General features: G+C 38.8%; 1 protein-coding gene across 4 annotated transcripts in view; it reads left to right on the forward strand.

The window, feature by feature from the left end:
• TOX3 (TOX high mobility group box family member 3) overlaps positions 1-24,513 on the forward strand; it is a 105,683-nt gene that overhangs the window by 52,804 nt on the left and 28,366 nt on the right. For all 4 annotated transcript variants that reach the window (XM_017530111.2, XM_017530109.2, XM_017530112.2 and 1 more), the window contains exon 2: positions 23,098-23,163. In XM_017530111.2, the coding sequence (XP_017385600.1) occupies positions 23,098-23,163 (66 nt within the window). The remainder of the gene's footprint in view (positions 1-23,097; positions 23,164-24,513) is intronic.

The following is a 24,513-nucleotide window of genomic DNA, read 5'->3' on the forward strand; positions in this document are numbered from 1 at the left end:
CACAATAAGCCCTTTTCTGCTGAAAAATCTAGATGAAGAAAACATTGTTCCCATTTATTTAATACAGATTTGAGGGGCTGCTGTGAGTCTTTAGCTGTGTGGTAAGATTACATGTCTAGTGGGGGTGCTCACAGCTTAATTAGGAAGAGAGACAAAGAAACCAATCATAGTCCAGTATGAAAGGGCCTCAATGTCAGGCCAGGAGGAAGGACAGCTCAGCCCACTGGATGTTAACAGGAAAGAACCCTTCTATAAAAGGGGTTAGAAGAACCAAGAAAAAGAGAAAGATTATGAGCGAATAGGTGATGAGGTTGGCAATGGGGGAGAGGAGCAGAAGGAGCAGGAGGGAATGCGGCTGTATAAACAAAGTGTTGTTGATTTGTGAATAGCTTTTTCCTTCAATGAGGAAAGGAGTTTTAATTAGGCTATGGGTAACTGTGGAAAAATTTTAAACCTGACAGTGACATGTATGATCAGATTTCCGTATTGGAAGACTAACCCTACTGAAAATTGATTTAAGTAAACCATGCTGTAGCCATGCCTTGGCATAGGACTATCATCCCAGCACTTTGGGAGGCTGAGATGGGTGGATTGCTTGAGACCAGAAGTTTGAGACCAGCCTGGGTAGCATAGAGAGAACTTGTCCTACAAAAAATAAAAAAATAGTGGGTGTGGCGGCATGTACCTGTTAGTCCCAGCTCCTCAGGAGGCTGAGGTGGGAGGATTGATTGAGTTCAGGAAGTTAAGGCTGCAATGAGCCATGTTTATGCCACTTCCCTCTGGCCTGGGTGACAGAGCAAGACCCTATCTCAAAAAAAGGAACAAAGAAAAAGAAAAATTACATCTGAGAAGGTCTCAGTGAGGAAAGTGATTACAGAATATTTTTCAATTTTAAATGTATACTAAATATACTTATTGGTTCCTCCTTGTTTTAAAGATTATATACACATTGCAGAGAGGGGGGATAAAAATGGGTAAGTATTATGCCAAAATATTAAGACATTAAGTGGTCATCTTGGGGATGGGGTGAGAAATGCCTTTTATGTTAAGTCCTCAGGCTTTCCAGTATTCTCTGTTATTTTAAACAATGCAATATAAACGATAAATGGAAATAAAGGTGTATTGGTCCATTCTCACACTGCTATAAAGAACTAAATGAGACTGGGTAATTTATGAAGAAAAGAGGTTTAATTGACTCACAGTTCTGCAGGATTGACAGGAAGCATGACTGGGAGGCCTCAAGAAACTGATCATAATGGTAGAAAGTGAAGGGGAAGCAAGGACCTTCTTCACATAGTGGCAGGAGAGACAGAGTGAAGGAGAAAGTGCCACACACTTTTACACCATCAGATCTCCTGAGACCTCACTCACTATCACAGAACAGCTAGGGTGAAATCTCCCGCCATGATCCTGTCACCTCCTACCTTGGTATACTGTGTTAAAAATTACATCATAGGCCGGGCAAAGTAGCTTATGCTTGTCATCAGTTCAACATGAGATTTGGACATGGACACAAATCCAAACCATATCAAAAGGTAACTCCAGGTGCAGTGTGGAGAATGGGTTAGAAGGGGGGAAACTGGCATCTGAAGATCGGTTAGAATTGGTGGTATCATTAGAAAGATATGCGGTGATGTGAAAGATGTTTGCGTGGTTGGCATAGCTGAATGACCACATGTAAAGGATAAGAGAGAATCAAAGTTGGTGGCTTTGGGAGGGAAGTTTAATAGAGTGAAGGATTTCTAGACAGGAGCATGTCTGATATTGGTAAAGATAAGCTCTGCATTTGATTTGTTGAATATGTGTTGTTAGTAGGTCATCCAAGGAGATATTCAGAAGGAGTTAGAAATTTGCAACTCAGTATAGTGAAAGATATTCAAACTGAAATGTGTTCATGGCTGATGCATTGGGACATGATGAGTTGTTAGAACATGTGTTAAGAAGAAGCTGAGAACTTTTCCAGGGGATAAGATCACTGGCTTAGAGTGATTGTTTCCAAATGACAATAACTCTTTCCAGAGGGCGATGGTTAAAAATGTCAGAGGAGGAAAAGTGATAATTTGAGACCTAGATACTATGGGGGACGTGTCCATGGGCTTTGATGGTTAGAAATCCACACTAGACTTAATGAAATGAAATCACAGTTTATTAAATAGAGAAAGACAGATTGTAGAAGGGTTAAAGGTGAAGGGGGGCAGATCACAATGTGGAGATGGACACATAGTTAGTGGGCTTGGGGGAGGGAGGTACGAGATTAATTTGAGAGAGGCTCAGCAGTGTTTGCTCCCCTAACTCTAAGGGTGAATGAGATTGGAACATTTTGCTAGGAGTAAACAGTACAGTGGAAAAAATTGAAGAATGAAATGAGAGGTAAATTGACAGAGCCAAACAAAACCAAGATGGCAGAGTGGGATTCAGAACACTGGTGAAATAACGTGTTTTGCTGGGCAAAGGAAAAAAGCGGATGATCTGAGGTTCTGGTTTCGGGTGACAGTTGAAAAAGAACTGTATACCTCATGGCCTCTGTTTACTGAGTGAGAGACAAAGTTTATTAGTGGAGGAGTGGGTAAGGTTGGGTGCTGAAAGCTTTGCAGGGCTGCTGTGGGGAAATAGGATAGGAAAAGTTACAAGTGCTGAGTGCTTGCAGAGGCGCTGCTGAGTCAGAAACCTAACAATAAAAAGTTCATGCCTATTGGGAGAGACACATTTTTGATGCTTATGTCTCCAAGGTTTATTAATCATGTGTGTCTGTATGTCTGTCTGTGTGTGTATATCTGTTCCATAATGAGAGCTCAGTACACATTTGTTGAATAAATGAGTCAATCATAGATTTCTGGACAATTTTTTTGGCCTACATCCCAGAGCCCAAGTAAATATAATGCCAAGATTTGAATCTTTTTCTTGAGTCCGCTTTACTATTTTGACTTTTGTTTTCCTTCTCTATACTTGGTATTGCCACTTGCACTAAAAAGAAAGCTTATGCAAGAATGAAAAATTAAATCCAAACACTTCTTGTGTCTTTTCTATGGATAAAGCATTAGACCTGCAGAAGAGTCATGGCAACAAGATGATCATTGTCCTTAAGAAGCTTCCAGCATAGTGGGCATGGGAGTGGGGGGATGCAGCAGAGGAAGAATTAACCATTATCAGCACAGGCTGCGTCATAAAGAGAGATGGAAAGGAAGAGCTTTGAACATTCCAGAGAAGGGGTCAGTAAATCTGATAGCTTGAGCTGAGCAAAGTTCCTGTAGTATGGGAGGTAGTTTACACTGGATGCTGATAAATGGATGGAATTTCAGCAGCGGACCACTGACTAGGGGCAGGGTGTTTTGGAATGGAGATGGCAAGAAGAATTTCCAGTGGAAGAGAAAACCTGAAGATGGGAAAATAAGGAATGTGGTCAAGAAATAAAATATATATGTGCAGATATATCCATATGCAGAAAGCACAGTGAATTAGTTACTCATTGTCAAGTTTTGCCACTTGGAAGTTTCCTTTTGGCTTACTGAAGAGAACTGATAGGACCTCAGATGAAAGAGGAAAAGATTCAATGTGGGTCAGTTTCATTTTTTTAAGACATATCAGAATCATGGGGAAAGATTTGCTTTTCCCTATTAGTCGTTAAATATTTGGCTCCCAAAATCACAGACTTGTAGAAATTCACATTGCTCCATAGACAAAACTGTCAGTTTTAAATGGCTCCAACATCAACATTCATCAAAACCAAATTATGTTGAACAATGGTTTCAAATTTTGTTAGAAATTTCCTTAAATTCCCAGTTAATATTTTATGTGTTAACTTTAACTGCAAACTCTCCTCTGATTCTGTTGTTTTTAAGACCCTATTGAGAAGATACAGGACAACAGTCATTTGGGGCTTATACATTTTGTTGTCCTAGAGACAAAAACAATCCTTTAATCCTGTTTCTTTTAGTAGATGTCATTTTCTTAAGAACACATTCAGATACTTTCTCATACTTAAAGGACGTGGGTACATAAAATTGGGGATGGAGGTGTTTCTTTTTTTTTTTTTTGAGACGGAGTTTCGCTGTTGTTGCCCAGTCTGGAGTGCAATGGCACGATCTCGGCTCCCCGCAACCTCTGCCTCCTGGGTTCAAGCAATTCTCCTGCCTCAGCCTCCCGAGTAGCTGGGACTACAGGCACGCACCATCATGCCCAGCTAATTTTTTTTTTTTTTTTAGTAGAGACGGGGTTTCACCTTGTTGACCAGGATGGTCTCGATCTCTTGACCTCGTGATCCACCCGCCTCGGCTTCCCAAAGTGCTAGGATTATAGGCGTGAGCCACCGCGCCCGGCCTGGATGGAGGTGTTTCTATCTCCGTACATGTGTGTTTGGTTTTGAACTGTCCCTGCTTTAGAACTATTAGTTCTTGAGGTGAAAGCAATCTACATTACCTTCTGATACATGACATTTTCTAGTAGTGAAAGGATATTGAAGAAATTTATTTTTCTTCATTTTGCCATCATTCATGATGAAGAGACGTCATTTTCTTTTTATTTATTTATTTATGTTTGTTTGGTTTATTTATTTATTTTTCTGCCTGACTCAGCTGCTCTGGTGGCCCTGATGGAGAGGGATGTGGGACTAGGGAGTGAGCTTAGCTCTGCGCATATCACTACCAGAAGCCAACAGTTTCCGAGTTGTACAACTGTTGCCATCCAATGGTGAACAAGGCCTTCTCACTAATCCCAAAAGATGCATCTTCTACTTTGTTATAAGAAAATAGTTTTTGTCCATTTGTTCCAAGGATTTTCATTTATGTACCATTTTGGACTCTGTTTATCTACAGAGGAATAATTTATATGCTAGGGGCATAATGCTTATTATTTTTTCCCTTAGAACAGGGCAAGATCATATGGTGGATGGTTACCACTTTTTTTTCTCTTTTTAAAAATTAATTGATTAATTAAAGATGTAGAGTCTTGCTTTGTCACCCACGCTGGAGTGCAGTGGTACAATTATATCTTAATACACCCTCAGCTTCCTGGGTTCAAGTGATCCACCCATCTCAGCCTCCAGAGTAGCTGGGACTATTGGCAAGCACCACCACACTCTAATTTAAAATACATTTTTGGAAAAACAGGGGTCTCAGTATGTTGCCCAGGCTGAACTCCTGGGCTCAACCAATCATGCTGCCTACGCCTCCCAAAGTGCTGGCATGAGCCACTGCACCTAGCTCATAATTTCTTTATATCTATAATTCTTCCTTGGCTATAGCAGGCCCTCTTACTCTCAGCCATTTTACCATTCTCCTGCCAAAACTGGACTTGAGTATTTGAATTTCTTTTTGACATGGTTTTGTGTAGGTGCATGAATGTTTGTTCTGTTTTCACAACTCCTGGAAGGCAGCTGGTATCATCCCTCCCTTATACTTCTGCACTGTGCTTTTGATAAATACCAAAGTGCCTTTGATGTCATGGAACCCAACAGATCTATTTCAGCCTCATTGTACATGAAGCTTCTGCAGCATTCAACATTACTGATCACTTTCTCCTTAGTGAGGTCTTCTCTTGATGTCAGCAATCCCACCTTTGAAAGGCTTCTCTTCCACATCCCTTCTGCCCTTTTTCAGGCTCCTTTGTGGGATCGGTGTCTTAGTTATCAGATATTGATGTTCTTCAGGGCTCTCCTGTAGGCCTCTTCTCATCTCACTTAGGAGGTTCTCCTTTCTCAGTCTTAGTACAGGGAGCCTCATTCATTGAACACCAGCATCCATGTGTCTCACAAAGAGTCTCATATGAAAAGGTGACTCTCTTCCAGACTTCTCTGGTAAATGACAGATGTATCTCGGCACTTCAACCCCAACAATGCTTAAAATGCACCTGTGCTTTGACCCACTGCTGGAAGAGTGGTTCTGTTCACTTTCCCCTGCGTTGATGAATGGCATTGCCACATATCCAGTTATGCCAACCCCAAACCTAGAAGCTTCCTTGATGGTTCTTCTCCCTCACCCTCTCAATTTATCATCAAGTCCAGGGAAAACATTCCTGAGGAAGTTCCTGGGATCATTCATGTCTCAACTTTCCCCATCTTTGCTCTCTTTCCATTACCACCTAGGATCATGCTATCATCATCTCTCATCTGGTCTGATGCAGGATTTTCCTAACTGAACTGCCAGTGCCATCTTCTTCATTCTCCAACCTATATGCTTCCTTTTTTGTTAATTTTATTTTGTTTTAGATTCAGGGGGTACATGTGCATTCTTGTCACATGGGTATATTGCAACCCAATTGGTCGCGTTGGTCTTCTAGTGTACCTGTTACCCAAATAGTGAACATTGTACTGATGGGTAATTCTGCAACCTTCACCACCCCCCGCCTTCCTTTTGGAGTCCCCAGTGTCTGTTATTTCCATTTTTTATGTCCATGTGACCCACTGTTTAGCTCTCACTTTTAAGTGACAATATGTAGTATTTGATTTTCTGTTTCTGAGTTAGTTTACTTAGAATGATGGTCTCCAGCTCTACTTACATGCTGCAAAGAACATGATTTCATTTTTTTAAATGACCCCATAGTATACCATGGAAAGTATATATGCATACACACACACACACACACACACACACACACACACACACACACACACACATACACAAACACACACATATATATCACATTTTTAAAAATTCAGTCAGCTACTTATATGTATTTAGGTTGGTCCCTTGACTTTGCTGTTGTGAATAGTGCTGCAATGAACATAACAAGTACAGGTATCATTTTTATATTTTGATTTCTTTTTCTTTGGGTAGATACCCATTACTGGGATTGTTGGGTTGAATGGTAGCTCTATTTTTGGTCCTTTGAGAAATATCCATACTGTTTTTCATGGAGGTTAAACTGATTTCATTCTCATCAACAGCTATATCCTTCATGGCATAATTCATGGGTAAAGTCTTACATTCATTCATTTATTCACTTATTTCTGTAATATGCTCCATGAAGGCATAGATTTTTATTTCTAATGTCTTTTCACTACCTTACCAAACTTCCTGGCACATAGGAGTTAATCCAAATATATCTGTTGTAACAATGAGTAAATAAATAAACAGTAAAACTTGATTATTGCTGTTTGTTCTTTTCAGGATTTATGTTTATTTACATGCTTCATGCCAATGGAGATTAATGAAATCCTTCTTGAGCAGTTTTATTATAAATAAAAATATACTTTTTTTCTGATTGCAGAACTAGTAGGTACTAATGTTAAAATGCATGGAAAGCATAGAAAAGCAAAAGAATAAAATAATTCTATCAAACTGGATATGGTTTTGAATCATGCTTTTGTGTTATGCCATGACTATTTTCCTTTGTCATTCAAACGCACTTCAGAAATTTTTAAAACAAAATTGACAAATTTGAGCCACAGAACCTTTCTAGAATGTTTATATTTGATGAAAGAAAACTCTTGGAAAGACTTTGTTTAAAGAAATTTCTCTACAGTATTGAAATCCATAAATTATGATGAACTTTAGGCTCCTTTAAAAATATATTTTGTTTAGTGTCAAAAATATGTTTTCTGCTTCAGTAACTACTGCCACTTTATATAACACCATGTTATTATCAGGATCTTCCATCATTCTGATTTGAGTGTGAGGATTCCTTTGTTAATATTTGTTACAAAGCAACATTTTATATAGTTCCAGTTGACCACATTAAACACCAACTTCAGGTTCTACCACTAGGAATTAATTATATCTTTGTTAAGATTACTTTTCATGTATTAACGAAACTGCCCTGTGGCTCATCTCATGCCTATAATCCCCACACTTTGGGAGGCAGAGGTGGGAGGATCACTTGAGGTCAGGAGTTTGAGACCAGCCTGGCCAACATGGTGAAACCCTTTTTTTACTAAAAATACAAAAATTAGCCAGGTACGTTGTTGCACGCCTGTAATCCCAGCTGCTCGGGAGGCTGAGGCAGGAGAATCACTTGAACCCAGGAGGCAGATGTTGCAGTGAGCTGAAATTGTGCCACTGTACTCCAGCCTGGGCAAAAGAGTGAGACTCTATCTCAAAAACAAAAGCAAAAACGAAAAAACAAAAAACAAAACAAACTGCCTGTCTAGTCAAGGAAGCAACTTTACCATTTTACCTAACAGTGGATGGGTAGGCAATGTGTAGGTTTCATCTCAGCTCATTTGACAAAGGCACATGAGGGGAGTTTATGATCATACAGTGCTGGGATGAGGTACACCCCTGGCATTTTCCCAGCTCTCCCCTTCTAGTCAATGCAAGAGTCAGGAACTTTGACTTAATATAACATATTTTCTATTTTCCCTGGAGGGTTATTTTTCCATGGAGAATTCTGATTCCTTGTGTCGAGAGCTTTCTTTTGATATGCATCCTTTTATTTTCAGTTTTGCATTAGATATTCAGTGTCACCTCTTTATAATCTTATTAAAGTCATTAAAACATGGAAATGAAACAGCGTGGGTGATGCGCGTCATTGTTGAAGGTGTGGTTTTCCTGGGAGGGCATATTTTTGGTCTGGAGTATTTAGCACAGTGGAAAAGGGAGCGGCTTATGGCTAGTGCCAGATGGACATCCCTCATGGAATCTGTTACTTATCCCAGGGGCCCTATTATGCAGGGTTTATTTTCAATATTAATCTTGATATGAAGGCAGCTGCAGTTCTTAAAAAGAAATCATACCTCTAACTTATTTTTATTATGGCCAAAGAAATTTATAGATTGGCTTTATAGATGGATTCTACTATTCCCTTCTGTTATTAACCAGCACTGTGGAATGTGGAGTAATTTTTCCTATGTGCCATATATATTCTTCCACTAGTAGTGATGAGAAAAATAATTCTTTTTTGTTAGGAATGAATGGAGTCAGTGTGTATGGTAATATGTGCACTTTATATAAGAGTGGCTGTAAATAAGGTGCTAACATTTTACTTTAAAGCTAAGTAGTGTGTCCCCTACCCACCCCCCCGCTTTTTTTTTAGCTTCTCAGTAAGAATTTTCTCTTTGAATTTGCTGCATTTTTAACTGTGGCATATTCAGAGGGTTAATAAATTTTAGATAGTATTTATAGTGTTTTTAGCTTAAAATGCAGCCTAACTGATACCCTTTTGTGGTTGTTTTAAGATTTTTACATCTGTTGTACCTCTCTTTTGGTCACTTTTGCATTTACGATTTGATATAATTTACCTAAATACAGTTGAGTCACTTTTTTAGAATTTGGTTTTTGCTGAAGCGAGTAAAATTTAATGTATGATTTAAGAAGAGCTACTTACAAATTGCTGTATAATCACATCTTTTTAAATGTTTGTAAGGAAATGTTACGGTAATATTCAATGTGTTAGTATACAGTGCCTGTTTGGGATCCCAAGAATAAAGTGCCTCTGTTGTTTAGGAATACTTAAATTCATGGTTATTTTATATAAAATGCTAAAATAAATTTTAGCTGTAAACCAGATTAACATTGATGTCTTGACTGAATTCCATTATTTGTCTTCAGGATGAAAGCCAGCGGCCCCTACTTTGAAGGGATTTTATTTTATGGTTATGTTTAAGAAACCATTAGCCACATACTCAAACTAATTAAAATATAGGTTTAGTAAAAACCCTTCTTTTAAAATAAATATAAGATATAAAATCTCAAGTAACAGATTTTGGAATAGCTGGTTGGGAGGAATGTGATTTCTGTTCTGCCTGCCCTAAGACCTCATCAGAAGTGGGATTTAGAGCCTCATGTTAGCTCTTTCCTAGTAAAAGATTTGAGGTAAACATAACTGGTAAAATACAGAGAACTAATGAAAGCTATATGATCACCCATCTGGTAAAAAGTTGTCCCTACAGAATTCAGGCAATCATAAAATCACAGAAAAATGTATGTAATCATGATATTCTTGCAGTGTGAGCAAAAGCTCTCTGACACTATGCAGTAAGGCATTAGCCCTGACATATTTCTATAGCCAGACCAGTACCAGTGGTTTCATAGATTCCCATAATTTCTTATCGAGTATCTGAGACTTGCTCTTAAACAATGATAGATGTGAATTAAGAGACATTAATAGACCTTAGATGTAATCCTGTTTGGCTTAAATGATTATATGTTATATATGCTTATGAACTTCTTATCATTGATGATTTGTGAGTTAAGTAGGCTTTAAGTATTTGGTTTATCAAATATGATTAAGACTGGAGAATAAACACATTCAGTCTCTTATCATACTTAAGGAAGAATTTATAGGTTTATCGATCTTTTAAAAATGTTATCCTTAAAAGAACATGTTAAACTATTTCTATGTCTTGACTTATTCTCAGCAGGAACAAAAAAAGCAACTGGGTGTTTATATAAATGGAAAGCTTCATTGCTGAGAACCTGCTAGTTGATACATATTTGAAACACATTTAAGAGAATGTTTAATTGCAGTCAGTAATCTTATAAATAGATATATCCAAAGGCAACACAATGCCCTGTTGAAGAAAGAACACATTGTATTTGGATAGTGTAGACACAATGATTCTGTAATATTTATTGTAAAATACCTTAAGTCTTGAACTTGTTTAATATATGGATTAGTCTATATCAGAGTTTCTCAGTCTCTATTGATGCCTTGTATAGGACAGTTCTTTGTTGTGGGGGCAGTCCCATGCATTGTAGTATGTTTAGTGACATCCTGGCCTTTACCCCCTAGATGCCAGACGTCATGACAATAAAAAACTCTCTAGACATTATCAAAGGTCCCCTGAGAAATAAAATTGCCCCAGTAGAGAATCACGGATGTTTATGCCTATCCGTTTATAACCGTTTATAGCTTTATCTGCATCTGTGTATTAGCACATTAGTTTTTGGCACCTGAATATGATCATGGTTTAAGAGCATTACATTTTATACTTTAGAAAGCAAAGAATGGAAGGCAGTATAGGAAGTCATTGATGTTTTGGTGGAATTCATACTAACTCATAATTAGAGGGATTTATTGAAATTAGAGAGTGTGTGTTTTTACCATTGGTTAGTAAAAAGAGTTCGGTTACTGAACTAAAGAAATTTTGTAATTAAGTTAAAAGGTTTTCATTTTAAAATACTGAGGAACATTTTATTTAATTTGTTGTTCCCCTTTTTACATTTGAGGTTTCACATGGTTGTGTAAGAAGTAATGCCCAGGAGGCTTACACAGGGTGTCCAGTATAAATATGTCATGTCATTAGAGGCCTGAAAGTTTGTTTTCAGCAGAAAGTCTCTAAGGTCCTTAGTCACTGGATTGCAGCAAGAACTACAAAGTCTGGCAGTACAAGGAAAATAACTTGGATTTTATCTTACATGACTTTTTATTTCCATTTTGTTTTAAGGTTTGACAGTACTTTGGCAAACCATAATAGCAATGGTTCACCTGAATTTGATGTGGACTGCGTCATGTGCAGAGAAAAATAAATGGCTTAGTAACAAGTGTCTTTAACCACATTGAAGCTGCCAAGTGCAAGGCTCCCTGGGGTTGACACTGAGGCCGCTGCATTATCAGTTGAGTACCTATTGTGTACCAGGCCCTGATGTTGCAATGGCCAATGAGGCATTGCCTCTGCCCCCAAGGACTCTAGCACGGAGACAGACACTGAAATTGATCATTTTAACACAGTATAGGGCTATGCACAGGTTACCTTGGAGCTTAGAGGAGAAGAATCCATTCCAGCTAGGGGTGGAGACAGTGGTGCCAAGGAAGTCTTTTCCAAAGAGTTGTTTTCTGAGCATCCTTGAAGATGATACCTACTGTGTGCATCCATAGAACTACTTATTATGAATGAATTCACACTAAAGTACCCATGGCAGATGAGAGCTAAGTTGTTATTCCTCCCAGAGATATTAGAATTTATAACAGGTCACAGCCCTTTCTAAACCCAAGAGAGAATACTGCTAGTAATGGAAACTTGCATGTTAAAGTCATATCTTTTGGACCATGGAGAAAGGTTCTTTTCAATTCTGACAACATTAAAGAAAGTAACCACCTTTCCATCTGGATTAATGGGTTCTCTTAGCTGTCATTTCAGTGATTCTCACAAAATCCAAAACAGATCAAGCACATCTCTTTTCTAAGTTGCTGTCATTTTATAAGAGATGCCTAGTAGTTTGCCAAATACAAGAAAAGACACACAGAATAGACATTATTCTTACCTTCTGAAAATTATGCCTCAAATTTTATCTTCTGCTATCATGGTCTGATCTTCCTTCTCCTTTGTGTTTAATCTCTTCCCTACCTGCAAACACTCACAAATCTCCTTTTATTCATAAGCATGTTCAAGCCATGCCTCCCCTAAGCATAGTGTATACTTGCAGGCTCCTATATCAGCCTTCCCTCTGTCCTCTCTGCCTTGAATGCATGCATCTTTATTTCTTGGTATGCAAGTCTCACTTTGATGACATTAGTTAGGCCTTTGCCCAAGTAGTTTTATCTACCAGAGGGCTTTTGTGTTACAGGTGAGATCCTACATATCCTTCAACACCCCACTCAAATGGCTTCTCTTATTTGAAAGCTTATGCTGACTTTCCAGGGGGAGTACTTCAAATATCTCCTCCATGTAGTACCTCTCATGTGGAGTCGTATCTGTTTTTTCTATTAGAGCTGTTCTTGGATAAGAACATTTCTAGCCGAATATCTACCATCGTTTCTTTTATATTGCAGGCACTTAATAAATGCTATACAAAATGTTTCAATGACCCATTCATTTCCCCCAGATTATTGAACTCCAGTCTTCCCAGGCCACTCATTCCCAACTCTGACATTTATCAAGTACCTCTCTGTATGATATCCTTTGCTGGGAGTTTGTGTTGTCTCCCTTCTTGCACAGCCCAGTCCCATATGGTTCTATCCTTTCTTCCTTAGAAATGAGGAAACAGAAGTTCAGAGAGGTAACACGAAGCAACTTACCTGATGATACCCAGCTTGTAAGTGGTAGAGCTGGGCTTTGAACTTGGATGTTTCTGGCTCACTTATTCACTTATGCATTCAACAGGAACATACTGAGCACCTCCTGTGGGCCAGACACTCTTCCAATGAAACAGCATGGAAGTAGACAAAAGGACTGTCTATTCTAGAGTGGAGAGGAATAGTAAATTGACAAATAAATGCAGTATATCAGTCAGTGATAAGTGACTTTGTATCTCTGATGAGATATAAAGGAAGAGAATGGGCAAGAGACTGAGGAGGGCATGTGCATGCCCTTTTAGCTAAGATGATTGGGAGGACTCCCTGAGGAGTGAACATTGATCAGAAACTGACATAAAATAGGGATAAAAGAGATAGTGGCCCAGGCAAGAACAGCAGGTGCAATGAGTGACCCAGAGAAGGAACTGAGGACCCAGCAGTGCAGTGTTCCTGGAGCTTAGTTGATGGGAGCTGCTCTTCTAGGAGGGAGTTTGGAGAAGGAGCCAACACCCAGATGATACAGGGACTTGTAGCCCATGGCGAGGAGTTTGAATTTTACTCTAAGTGTCTTTGGGAAGCCAGTGGAGTTCTTTAAATAGTAAAATTCTCATAAGCTACAGCAGTTTGTAAAAGAAATATGCTTGGTCTCTGTTGGTTTCTTCAAAATTAATTGAAATGTTACCTGGCCACTAGTATAGATACAAAAGGTGGCTTTAAGCCTGGCATGGTGGCACATGCCTGTAATCCAAGTGACTCACTTAAGTGAGAGGATCATTTGAGCCTACGAGTTTGAGGCTACAGTGAGCTATGATAGCACCATTGCACTCCATCCTGGACAACAGAGCAAGACTCTGGCTCTTACAAACTTGAAAAAAATTTTGAAAAAGAAAAAGTGATGTTATATGCACTAACCCATTTAATACTCAAAACCCCTGTGATGCATCAAATAGTTCTTTTCCCTGTTTTATTGATGGAAAAATTGAAGCACACAGAGAGTAAACAACTTGTACACAATGACAGCTAGCAAGTAGCTCATCTGGAAGTTAAACTTGTTCTTAAGACAATGAGACAGTTTGCCTAACATCCCACAACTAGTTTGGTGCTAGAATTGGAATTCAAAGTTAGTCTGACTCCTGGCAAAGGGCTCTCTGAATTTTGTTCTTCCTGCTGTTGCCTCTGCCCAGTCCAGACACTTGCAGCTTCCTGCCAGCCTTGAAGTGTTCTTCACTGGTCTCCTTGCCACCAGCCTTTCTTAATGCTACTCGTGGACATCTCACACTAGTGATATGCTCACGTGTGGACTTTAAATCTCTCTGTCTCTGGCTCCCTCCCCTAGCAAAATCCTTTGTGGACTTTCCTATTTAATATATTTCAAAATAGGTTGGCCTTCAAGGCCCACCAGAGCCAGGCTTCTTCCCATCCCCTCCAGCTTCCTTCCCTTTCTCCTGTAGCCACATTGTTCTCTGCTTTGTTCTTTGAATAGTGCCTGTGTACAAGTAGGTCTGAAACGTCACTCGCTCCCTCCTTTTTGCCTGGGACTCCCCCTCTGTCTGCCCTCTTTCTTGGTTAAAGACTTGTTTCTAACTATTGGGTACTACATTCACTACCTAAATGATGGTATCATTCGTATCCCTAACCTCAGCATCATTGCAATATACCCAGGTAACAACCATGTACATCTACTCCCTGAATCTAAAATAACTGTTGAAACTATATATTGAAAAAAATACCTGTTCCTCTGAGAGGCCATTCCTTTTTGACTCCTCCTCCCAGATTTAAAAGCCACTTGTCACAGAGTTGGCCCTTAGCTTGATACATTTTTTTGTCTTTTCATCCCAACTGAGTTTTTATGCCTTAAAATCAATGATCATATCTTCTACTTCTCTGCATCTACAGAGAAGTAGATATATTCCACTAAATATATCCTACTAAGTAGCATTTAATAGGGACTCAGTTAAGTGTTGGTAAGGATCTCAGGGAGAAGGGAAGAAGACAAACTGGAATTAACGCAAAAGATGTAGTCACTTAGCAGCCTATGTGTTACCACTGGCTTCTTTTGTTGATGTGTATTTGAGGAAAACCAGAGATCAGAGGCCTTTTCTTCCTGTTCTCTGAATATTGGTGATGATTGGTTGCTTGGTCAATCTCAAAGATGGTCCCATTTTTGCTTAAAAAAAAAAGGCAGCAGAAACTCCCCAAAAACAACTCAAAGCCCCCCTTAATTCTGGAGCCTTAGTCTCCACTCCTAGTTATATTTGTTTTCCTGATATTAAACAAGTGCAGTTGGGTTTGAGAGGGTGTTTTTTCCTTCTTGCCACTTTTAACTAGTCCAGATGGTTATGCGATTCACAGACTCAAATGTGTCCAGATCATGAAAATCCCAAGGCCTCCGTGTTTGAGCAGAGTCCATATGTTTAGGCATTGTTGTTACTTGTGTGGGTCCACAGAACTTGTTGAAGAATCCAACAGTGGAACTTGTGTTCCTACTTGATCCAAGTTTGGATGTTCCCATCCTTCCTCCTGGTGGTACGGGTAGGAGGGGGCTGGACGGTCACCTCACAAATGGTTGCATGTCCCTGTCATCTAAGAAAGGGAGGGGAGATTGTAAATATGCATGCCAAGCCTTCATTGCTATAAACAAAACAGCTTGTGCTCTATCAGCATTTCTGTGAGATGTGTAGAAACATTTTAAAAAAGGAATTTCTACGTTAGTCTAAAATGAACTAGGCTAATAGTTCTCAAATATTAGAGTGCTTTGGAGTTCCTTCAAAGCTGGTTAAAAGTACACATATATAGGATCCCACTGCCTAGAGAGTCTGCTACGGTAAATCCAGGGTGGGGAGCGGGTAATGTGCATTTTTAACGGCCATCTGGTTGTTCTGTGGTCCCTAGCACAACACTTGGAGAAACCCTGACCTGTATTATAAAGCAGTTTTTTTTTTAGAAGAGGAAATTTTAAATTAGAAAAAAAATTAGCTGTCAAATCTAACACTTGAATCCTTGCCCCCACTGACATTAGCTGTTGGTTCTCTCTCCCCTCAGCATTTTGCCTGCAGGCCAGAATCTGTGTTATTCATTGCAGTTTGTGCTCAGCCACCGAAAGCGCCTATCCCTAGCACCCAACCCCCATCCACCTAGGGCTCTGTAAAAAGGTTAGTACATTTTCTAGAATAAAGCCTTTTTCTAGGTAGGTAGCTCTAGAGTTCAAATCAGGACTTTTATTATAAAGTGGAAACCTTACTGTTACCGTGTTTTTCCCATAGATGTCATTTGGGGGGTGACTAGTGGTGGTGGCCGCTGGACATCTTGTTTTACTTGGACTTGGATTTCAAGTACTGTGTCTGAGTGGGCTTGGACAGCAGTTCTGAGTCGCATTATTTTGCATCCAGAATTAATTTGTGCCTATTGATCACCTGCTATTTACCAAACACTCTTCTTCTTACTGGGACATCCATAAAAAAGACAGACAAAACCTTCTTATCTTGATTGAATTTATATTCTAGGGGGAGGAGAAAAGCAGTAATGATATTATGTGATGTTGAAAACTTCATGGAAAAAGTAGACTTGAAGAAGAGGGATAGAGAGTGTTGGAGGTGGAGGAGGGTAGTCAGAGAGAAGATAACATCTGAGAAAATACTCCAAAGGCAGGGAGTGAAAGAGCCCTGGGAACGTTTATGGGGACAATAGTCCACACAGAAGAAACAGCGAGTACAAAGGCCCTGGGGTGGGAACCTGTTTGGGGCGGTCAAGAAACAACAAGGAAGCCGGTTGGCTAGAGTAGTGTGAGCAATGGACGTTGGCCAGAAGGTAAGAAGAAATGAAATGGGCCATTGTAAGGATTGGGCATGTCGCCTGAATGAATTGGAAGCCATTGGAGAGTTTTGAGCAGAAGAGTGACATGGTCTGAGTTAGATTTCCTCCCGTCCTCCCTTTTTCTCTCCCTCCCTTCCTCCCTTCCTCTCCCTTCCTCTCCCTTCCTTTCTTCCCTTTTTCCTTTCCTCCTTCCTTCATTCTTTTCTTCCTTCCCTCTGTCTCTCACTTTCTTTTCCTCTGTTCCTCTCTCCCTCTCTTCTTTCTTTCTTTCCTTCATGTTCTCCCTTTCCTCTTTCTTTTCTTTCTTTCCTTTTTTATTTTTATTTTTTGAGACAGGGTCTCACTTTGTCACCCTGGCTAGAGTGCAGTGACATAGTCATAGCTTATTGCAGCCTCAACTTCTGGGGCTCAGGCGATCCTCACACCTCAGCCTCCTGTGTAGCTGGAACTACAGGCGTGTGCCACCACGCCCAGCTATTTTATTTTATTTTTTAGCAGAGATAGGGTCTCACTATGTTGCCCAGGATAAACTTAGATTTCTGAAGGGTCTCTTTGGCTCTGTATTGAGGACAGTCTGTTGGGGAGTATGGAAGAACCAGAGGGATTGGCTGGAAATGCAGTTGCAGAGGTTCAGGAGGGAATGGATGGCTTGGGCCAGGTGGATCCTGAGAGGCAGGCACACATGATCCATTTGGGTACAATTGGACAGATAAGCCAACAGAATCTCCTGATGTTTGGATGGAGGAAGGGAGAGAAAGAGGGGATTGAAGAATGGTATTTGACCTGAGTCACCAGAAGTGAGTCATTTCCCCATCAAAGGAGATGGAAAAGACTGGGGGTGGAGCAGGCTTAGGGGAGAAGATGAGTTCAGTTTTGGACATAGCTCCGAGATGCCTATTGGCATCTAAGTGGAAGTGCTGTAGACAGTTGGATGTATGAGTGTGGTGCTCAGGGGATCATCATCTAGGAGTTTTAATGTGTAAACAGGTGTGTGTGTATAATTCTATGTATGTGTGTGTAAATTATATAATTGCATATACATAATAAGCAGAATTGTGTACATATATGCTTGTGTGTATATATATCTATATATAATTATTTACAGATTCCTATATTATACCTCATAGCCTGTTGTTTGCAATGTTTTGTTTCTAGACTATTGTCGAACCTCTAACCTTTGGTATAGGTGGACTTTAGTCACAAAGTCATTCTTTGCTTCCTAATGTGGTACTCCAGACCCATCCGTGATAATATCAAGTTTTAATCATCACCCGCCATATTGGCTTGTTTTCACTCCTTTGGACTTTATGTCTTGAAACAGATTACCAGTGCTGAAAATGGTTGAAACTTGATGATCTCTCCTAAGTTCTCTTCCAGGAGGTAGTTAACCGAGCCTCCACACGCATGTGGACTTCGCATTCCTCCCTCCGCCAGCATGTGACTGTGCTTGGCACACTTGATCCATCATGGCACAGTTCATTTGTGTAAGCGACTTGACAGATGTCCGTAGTGAGGCATCAAATTGGATAGTGTCTGCTAACAAATCTAATGAGAAAAAAAGAAAAGAGAATTCGAAGGATTATCTTTTTTTTTAGGATTAAGTTTGTGCCATTTAGCTGTTTGAGACCCTGTAGTTAATGCTGCTTTATTAGAAGCCTATACAATTCTTCACATGGGTGTCAAAAGAATTTCGGTGAAAATGATGTTGTGTGGATGCATCAAGCTGAAGTATTCGTCTTGTGATTACAGATGGGTTTTTGTCTGGGCTGTTCCACTTTCCTCCAGTCTCTTTGCTGGACTAGCTAGACTTAACAATCTGCATTAATTTACTTTGGCACTTCACACGGTCAAACAGGCCACGAACATGATGGTCTTTAATAAATTTCTAAAAAAATCCGGCAGTGCTCCTTTTTAATTGACATCCTTCATAAATTGTATTTGCCCAAGCTATAATTACTCATCAGGCAGCAAAAGCAAATCTACCTCCAAGTACAATGAAGATGTTCTTTTATGAAATTATTAAGATACAGAAGTTCAACATAGAGTAATTTAGTTCTGCTTTATAATGATATCTTTGGGGACTCTACCTTTGGGGATCACATCTATTAGAGCCTATCAGCATGGAGAAGGACCTATCACCACCAGTGTGCCTTATAAATGCCAACTGCCCCTGCTTCCCAGTGACCATTTATGTTCTTTAAAACACTTGGAATTGGCTGATTTCTTTAATAATGTTGTATGTGACCTTTAGAATAATTAACTACTTCACTTGATATTCATTTAGTTAACTTGGAATATTTTGTTTTGACTCTGGAAATTGCATAGAAGGTCTCATATATGGTTGAGCAGGGGATCTTTGAGAGAACATCAGTGTAGGGTTACAATCTAGAAAGCTTAGAAACAGACCAAGTTAAGGTGACTGAGAATGAATAATTAAGAATTCTGATTTAGTTGATTCATATTAATAAAACAGATACATTTTATCTTGCTGTAAAATTAGGATATTAGCTTTCCTAAGAAAAATTCAGGGAAAATAAAGTAATATTGCCAATAAAGGGCTTAGAACAAGCCTTCTCAAAGTGTGTTTTCACAAGGTATTGCAGGGGAAACAAAAGGAAGTGATCCACAGCTTTTTGTTTGTTTCCTGTCTCCCCTTAAAGAAAAATGGAAGCTTCATCCAAGTAGAAACGTTGCCATCTTTTCCATCATTTTGCCTCCAGTGCCAAGTACAGTCCCTTGCACATAATAGGTGCATAAATATTTGTTGGACAAATGAACTGTGGGGACTTCTCAGAGCCTTTCACTTTATAGCAAGCTTTGTGACTCATCAAAGAGAAGTCAGCGTTTCCCAAACTTACTGGACCGAAATCCTTTCTTAAGGAGCATTTTACTAGACTTGGGTACCTTGAAATACCCTCTGGGAAATTCTAGCTATGAGTAAAATAGATAAAAAAGTAAAACTGAATTGATCATTGAGTGAAATATTCAAGCTTTTTGGATATAGGAATGTAAGTGATAGATAGAGATCATGAGGTAGGGAGGATGCCAGACTTCCATGGTCGAATCTGTAACCTTGGGTAAGTTACTGAGCCCTAGAAGACTCAGTCTACTGATCTGTAAAATAGGAATGATAAATATCTTACTGGATGTTGGGAAAATAGATTACGACCAGCCTCAGTTTTGAAAGCTAAATGAAATAAAGTATGTAGGGAGTGTCACTAAGCTACGTACTTATTACTACTATCATACAAAAGTAAGTGAAAATGACTCCAGTTAGGATGGGCGATTAGGAGACCCTGAAGTTTACATGTGATCAACCTTTCTCCCTCCAACAAATGCTAGAGTGATTATAATATTCCAGGCATTGTTTGTTCTGGGGGAGATGTCAGTGCACACAGTTAAGGCCCTTCCCCATGGACCTGTGGGGTTTTTGTACTATAATGTGTTTACTGATGTCACTGTCTCTTAGAACATAAATTTAATTGTACACAATTCACTTAAAGTTAATTGTTCTGAGGTCATTATATTAGAGACCTGCCCCAAAGGAGCACTTTCAGTCTCAGAATCAGATCTGTTCTTACACCAAATGACTAAAGCAGGATTCATAGGTCACATTTGAAAATAAAACAAATAAAATCAAGCTAGCATTACTAGGTAAGGTAATCAAATGAAAATGCCACCCTTTCATTTTCATTAGTTTAACCACCACCATAGGTGGTCAGATTTAGCAAATAAAAATACACAGCACCCAATTAAATTTGAATCTCTATAAATAAAGGATAGCTCTTTTAATATAAGTATATACTAAATAGTGCATGGGATATACTTACACTAAAGCAAATTTGCTGTTTATCTGATAAATTTAACTGGATGCCCTATATAGTATCAAACTACCTTGCCACACTGAACTAGGGTCCCAGGCACCTGTGCAGGAAAAAGACAATTGCCTGCAATAAGTCAATATTTAAGGCCCCCTTTGTAGAGGGGCTGTTTTACCCAATGCAGAATAGAAAGCTTTACTTCTATTTGAAATGATTTATAACTATTCCCGCCTGATCAGCAAGTGTTTCCAAATTAAAAGCCATTAATTAAGGCCGTCTATAGATACAAAAGATATGCAAGGAGTGCTTTGTAATTCTAGCTCAGTACTTCAGGTGAGAGCTTTTCAAATTACCTGGACCACTGGAGCCACCTGCTTGACTAAACGCCGCGTGGCCTGTGCTGCTCATCAGTGTGCACCGCGGTGCCAGCATAGTTACTGATTTTTCTCATTTCTCCAGGGCAAATACTAATTAATGGATACAATTCACAGCTGATTAGCTGTAGTTTCTTCAGTAATTACATTCGCATACTAACTGTTCAGAAGAGGATTTCTAACCCAGTTCTTATTTCACTTTAAGCTTAATTTGTTTTTTGAATTGTTTAGGCCTTTAGTTTAATAGCCATTTTATTTTTCTTTGTTGTTTTAGGTGCTATTAGATAATAAGTAAGTTTAATCTTAAAAAAATACTCTCTGATAATGAGCTGTTTGCTTTAAATGGATTTCTAATTCCCCAACAAAACCTACATTTAAATAATGTTGAAGTTGTGATAGGGGCTGTTAGGGAGTTTGAGGGACCAGGATTGGTGAGTGGAATATTGAGCCCAGGTTCTCATGAATATCCAAAAGGAGCATTTCAGTGGAGGCCTGAGATTTTAACTCTAGCCTCATTCATCAAAAATTTCATGATAGAAACCTATACTTTTTGTTGCATATATTTAGCATTGTAGAAAAACGGGGAGAATATGTGTGTGCATGTGTGTGTGCCTATGTGCAGCCATGCGCATGTTTTTGGTATCACATGCCTTCAGAGAAACCAGATAAAGGTCTTTCTTAAGCACCAATTCATCTTTCAGAAATCTTTATAAAGATATTTACCTAAATGAAGCTGAGTGCCCAGTGAGAGCTTTACGGATGGCTCATTGTGTGTGTATTTCGATGTGTTGGCTGGGGTGGGATTTTGCTTCTGTAGACCATAACAGCACCCTGGAACTGTTAGAGTCTTTCGTATAAATCCTGCTTAGTTCTTGGATCCCTGACATGATAAAGTGTAGCATGTCAATCCTGCTTCTGGGTACAAGTCCTTCAGGTTCAGAGTCAGGGATTGAGAGTCCCCCAGAAATAAGTGTTAGTTTATCGAGGAAGAGGATTATATGAGTCTTCCATATCTGTGTATCTCTTTCCATATTCTATTTATTCTCTATATTTATCTGTGTATCTATCTATGTACCTACCTATTTATATTCATCCATCCATCTATTGCTCTCCTTGGGAAAATTGGATCTTTAAATAATTACTAGCTTTATGTATGTTAGAGAATAGATATACACAATTCACCCTCTGGAGACCAAACCTGTGTTTTATTTGATGCATTAAAAGAAGCAAATAATACATTTTTTAAAAAGGACATTATTTTACCAGTTAGAAATCATGAAAATAATATAGCTCTAGATCATTACATTCACAGAGGCTTTCCATATTGCCAGACTGATAACAGAATGTTTAAAGCAACAAAATGTGCCGATTTAGACCATTTGAACCTGAAAATACATTTCTGCCAAAATCCAAGTTTTACATTTTGATAACAGTTCCCTAGAAGTAAAGAGCTTAAAGTCTGAAATGCTGATACGGTCTTATTTGTGATGATATAAATGGCCCATTGTGTTAGGGAATGAAGTAAAAATTGCTGTGTTCATAAGATCCCACTTATTTTTAAACCTCTTTGCACTTAATGTTACATTGAGAGATTAAATATCACTGTTTTCAGCAGCTCTGATGGATATAGATATCGCTTTAAGCTCTGTTTGGAGAGTTAAAAAATATTCTTTAGCCTTATAATTTATTTATATTCATGCCACACCCCATTCACTGGAAAATAGAATTTGAGTCCTGGGAATTGAATTTTATTCCCTTTAATTCACATTTTAACCTACCCACACTGGTGACATCTGTTCTTGAAAAGAAAGCTATAAAATCCGTATGTGCTTTAAAAATATGTCAAGGTGATTTTCTTGGAAACTCTTTTTCCCTCTCACCTCTCACAAATGCCAGGTCAATAAGCAACACACACTGGTGACCAGTGGCTTAATGTTTATAACCCTCTCCCTTCACAGTTAGTCTTGATGAGAAACAAAACTATTTTATAGAATTATTGAGTTAGCTTAACTCTGTGCTTTATTTTCTGAGGGAAGCAGCTGACTGTATATAGCATAGTGCTTTGAAACCTTTGTCATGTTTCACATTTGGGCTGAGTTGAAAACCCCCTTTCATTTAGCAACACCAGCATTCTTTCCAAATCACAGCCAGAATGCTTTATGATGCCCCATATTAACAGAAAACAATCTGTTTTCTTTCAGTTTGGAAATAATAATAACTACATGAATATGGCTGAGGCGAACAATGCATTCTTTGCTGCCAGTGAGGTAGGTAACTGTCTTAATGTGTTTGTTCATGTTTTGTGTGTTATTGAGATAATTTAATAGGCTTGAAGGGAAAAACAAAGTATCAGATTTATCTCTCTCTTATGTGGCACAAGGTAATGACTTTGGAGGAGAAATGAGAAAAGCCTATTGGAAAAGAAAACCTGAGAAGTCTTTTATCACTTGTCCATAGACCGTTACTATTAGTAACTTCATACAAATCTTTTGATTAAAAAATAATGCAAACAAAAAATAAATATGTAAGAATAGATATTAAAATGTGCACACACACACACACACATACACACACAAACACACAATGTTGGTATCTAAGTAAATAAGTCGTTATTTTTTTAGATACCAGGTTAGAAGTGACTTTTAATGGAAAATAGTTGTATTTTATGGAAAATAGCTCACATATCTCTAGGGATAATTGCATTAAGTTGCCATGGTTTGGGAAACTATGTGTCAGAAGAGTATTGTAGTTTCTTGGGGTTTGAAAGAGGTGATGTGAAATGAGTGTTGAAATGTGTTCCTAGGTATCCCCACAGCCCAGTACAGTGCCTGGCAGTAGTAGGTGCTCAATAAATATTTATAGAATGAATGAATGAGTGACTGGCATGCTCCAAGACTTGGTCACAGCTGGGGAAACTGGGTGATGGAATCTAAATGCAGCACCTCATTGTCTCTGAGTCTGTCTTCAGTTTATGGGTGCAGATGAAACTAGCATTGTCTTCTTGCTGCTGTTTTTCCTGCATTTCCTGTTATTGATTTTGGACTGCTGTTTGCTCTCATTGGCCTGCCCTCCAGAAAACCCTCCATCTTGATTAGATCAAATATGGTTTCCTAAAAATGGTAGTCTGTGTGAGATTTAAGATTTTAGAACAAGAACAAACAGAAGTGAAATTGGCCCAAATGGAACATTTCCTCTTGCGGTTCATGTAATAAAAAGTCCTCATTTTCCAGATACATTCAAATATAGGAAACTGAACTAGCTTGACCCCAGAGAATGAAAACAGTAATGGCTTCATAAATGATCTTGGTAAAGGGAGGCAAGTGATATGAAAGAAATTAACTTTGAGAAATTATTAGAATAAATGGAGAATCAAGAATTAAGGGTATTCCTAGATTAATCATTTTTATAGTGACCATCATCTCTCTAACCAAAAAGACAGCTTAGATAAGGGAATATTGTTTGGCACTGGCTGCTGTGTTGTTTGTGATAATGAACACAAACCCCATCTGTAAGGACAACATGATGTTTCATTCTGTAGGATTTTTTTCCCCTACATTTGAATCAAACATTGATGAAAGCTCTACTGCCAGCAGCTGTTCAGAGACAATTTAATTCCA

Source organism: Cebus imitator, unplaced genomic scaffold (genome assembly GCF_001604975.1).
Source record: "Cebus imitator isolate Cc_AM_T3 unplaced genomic scaffold, Cebus_imitator-1.0 Scaffold63, whole genome shotgun sequence".
NCBI lineage: Eukaryota > Metazoa > Chordata > Mammalia > Primates > Cebidae > Cebus > Cebus imitator.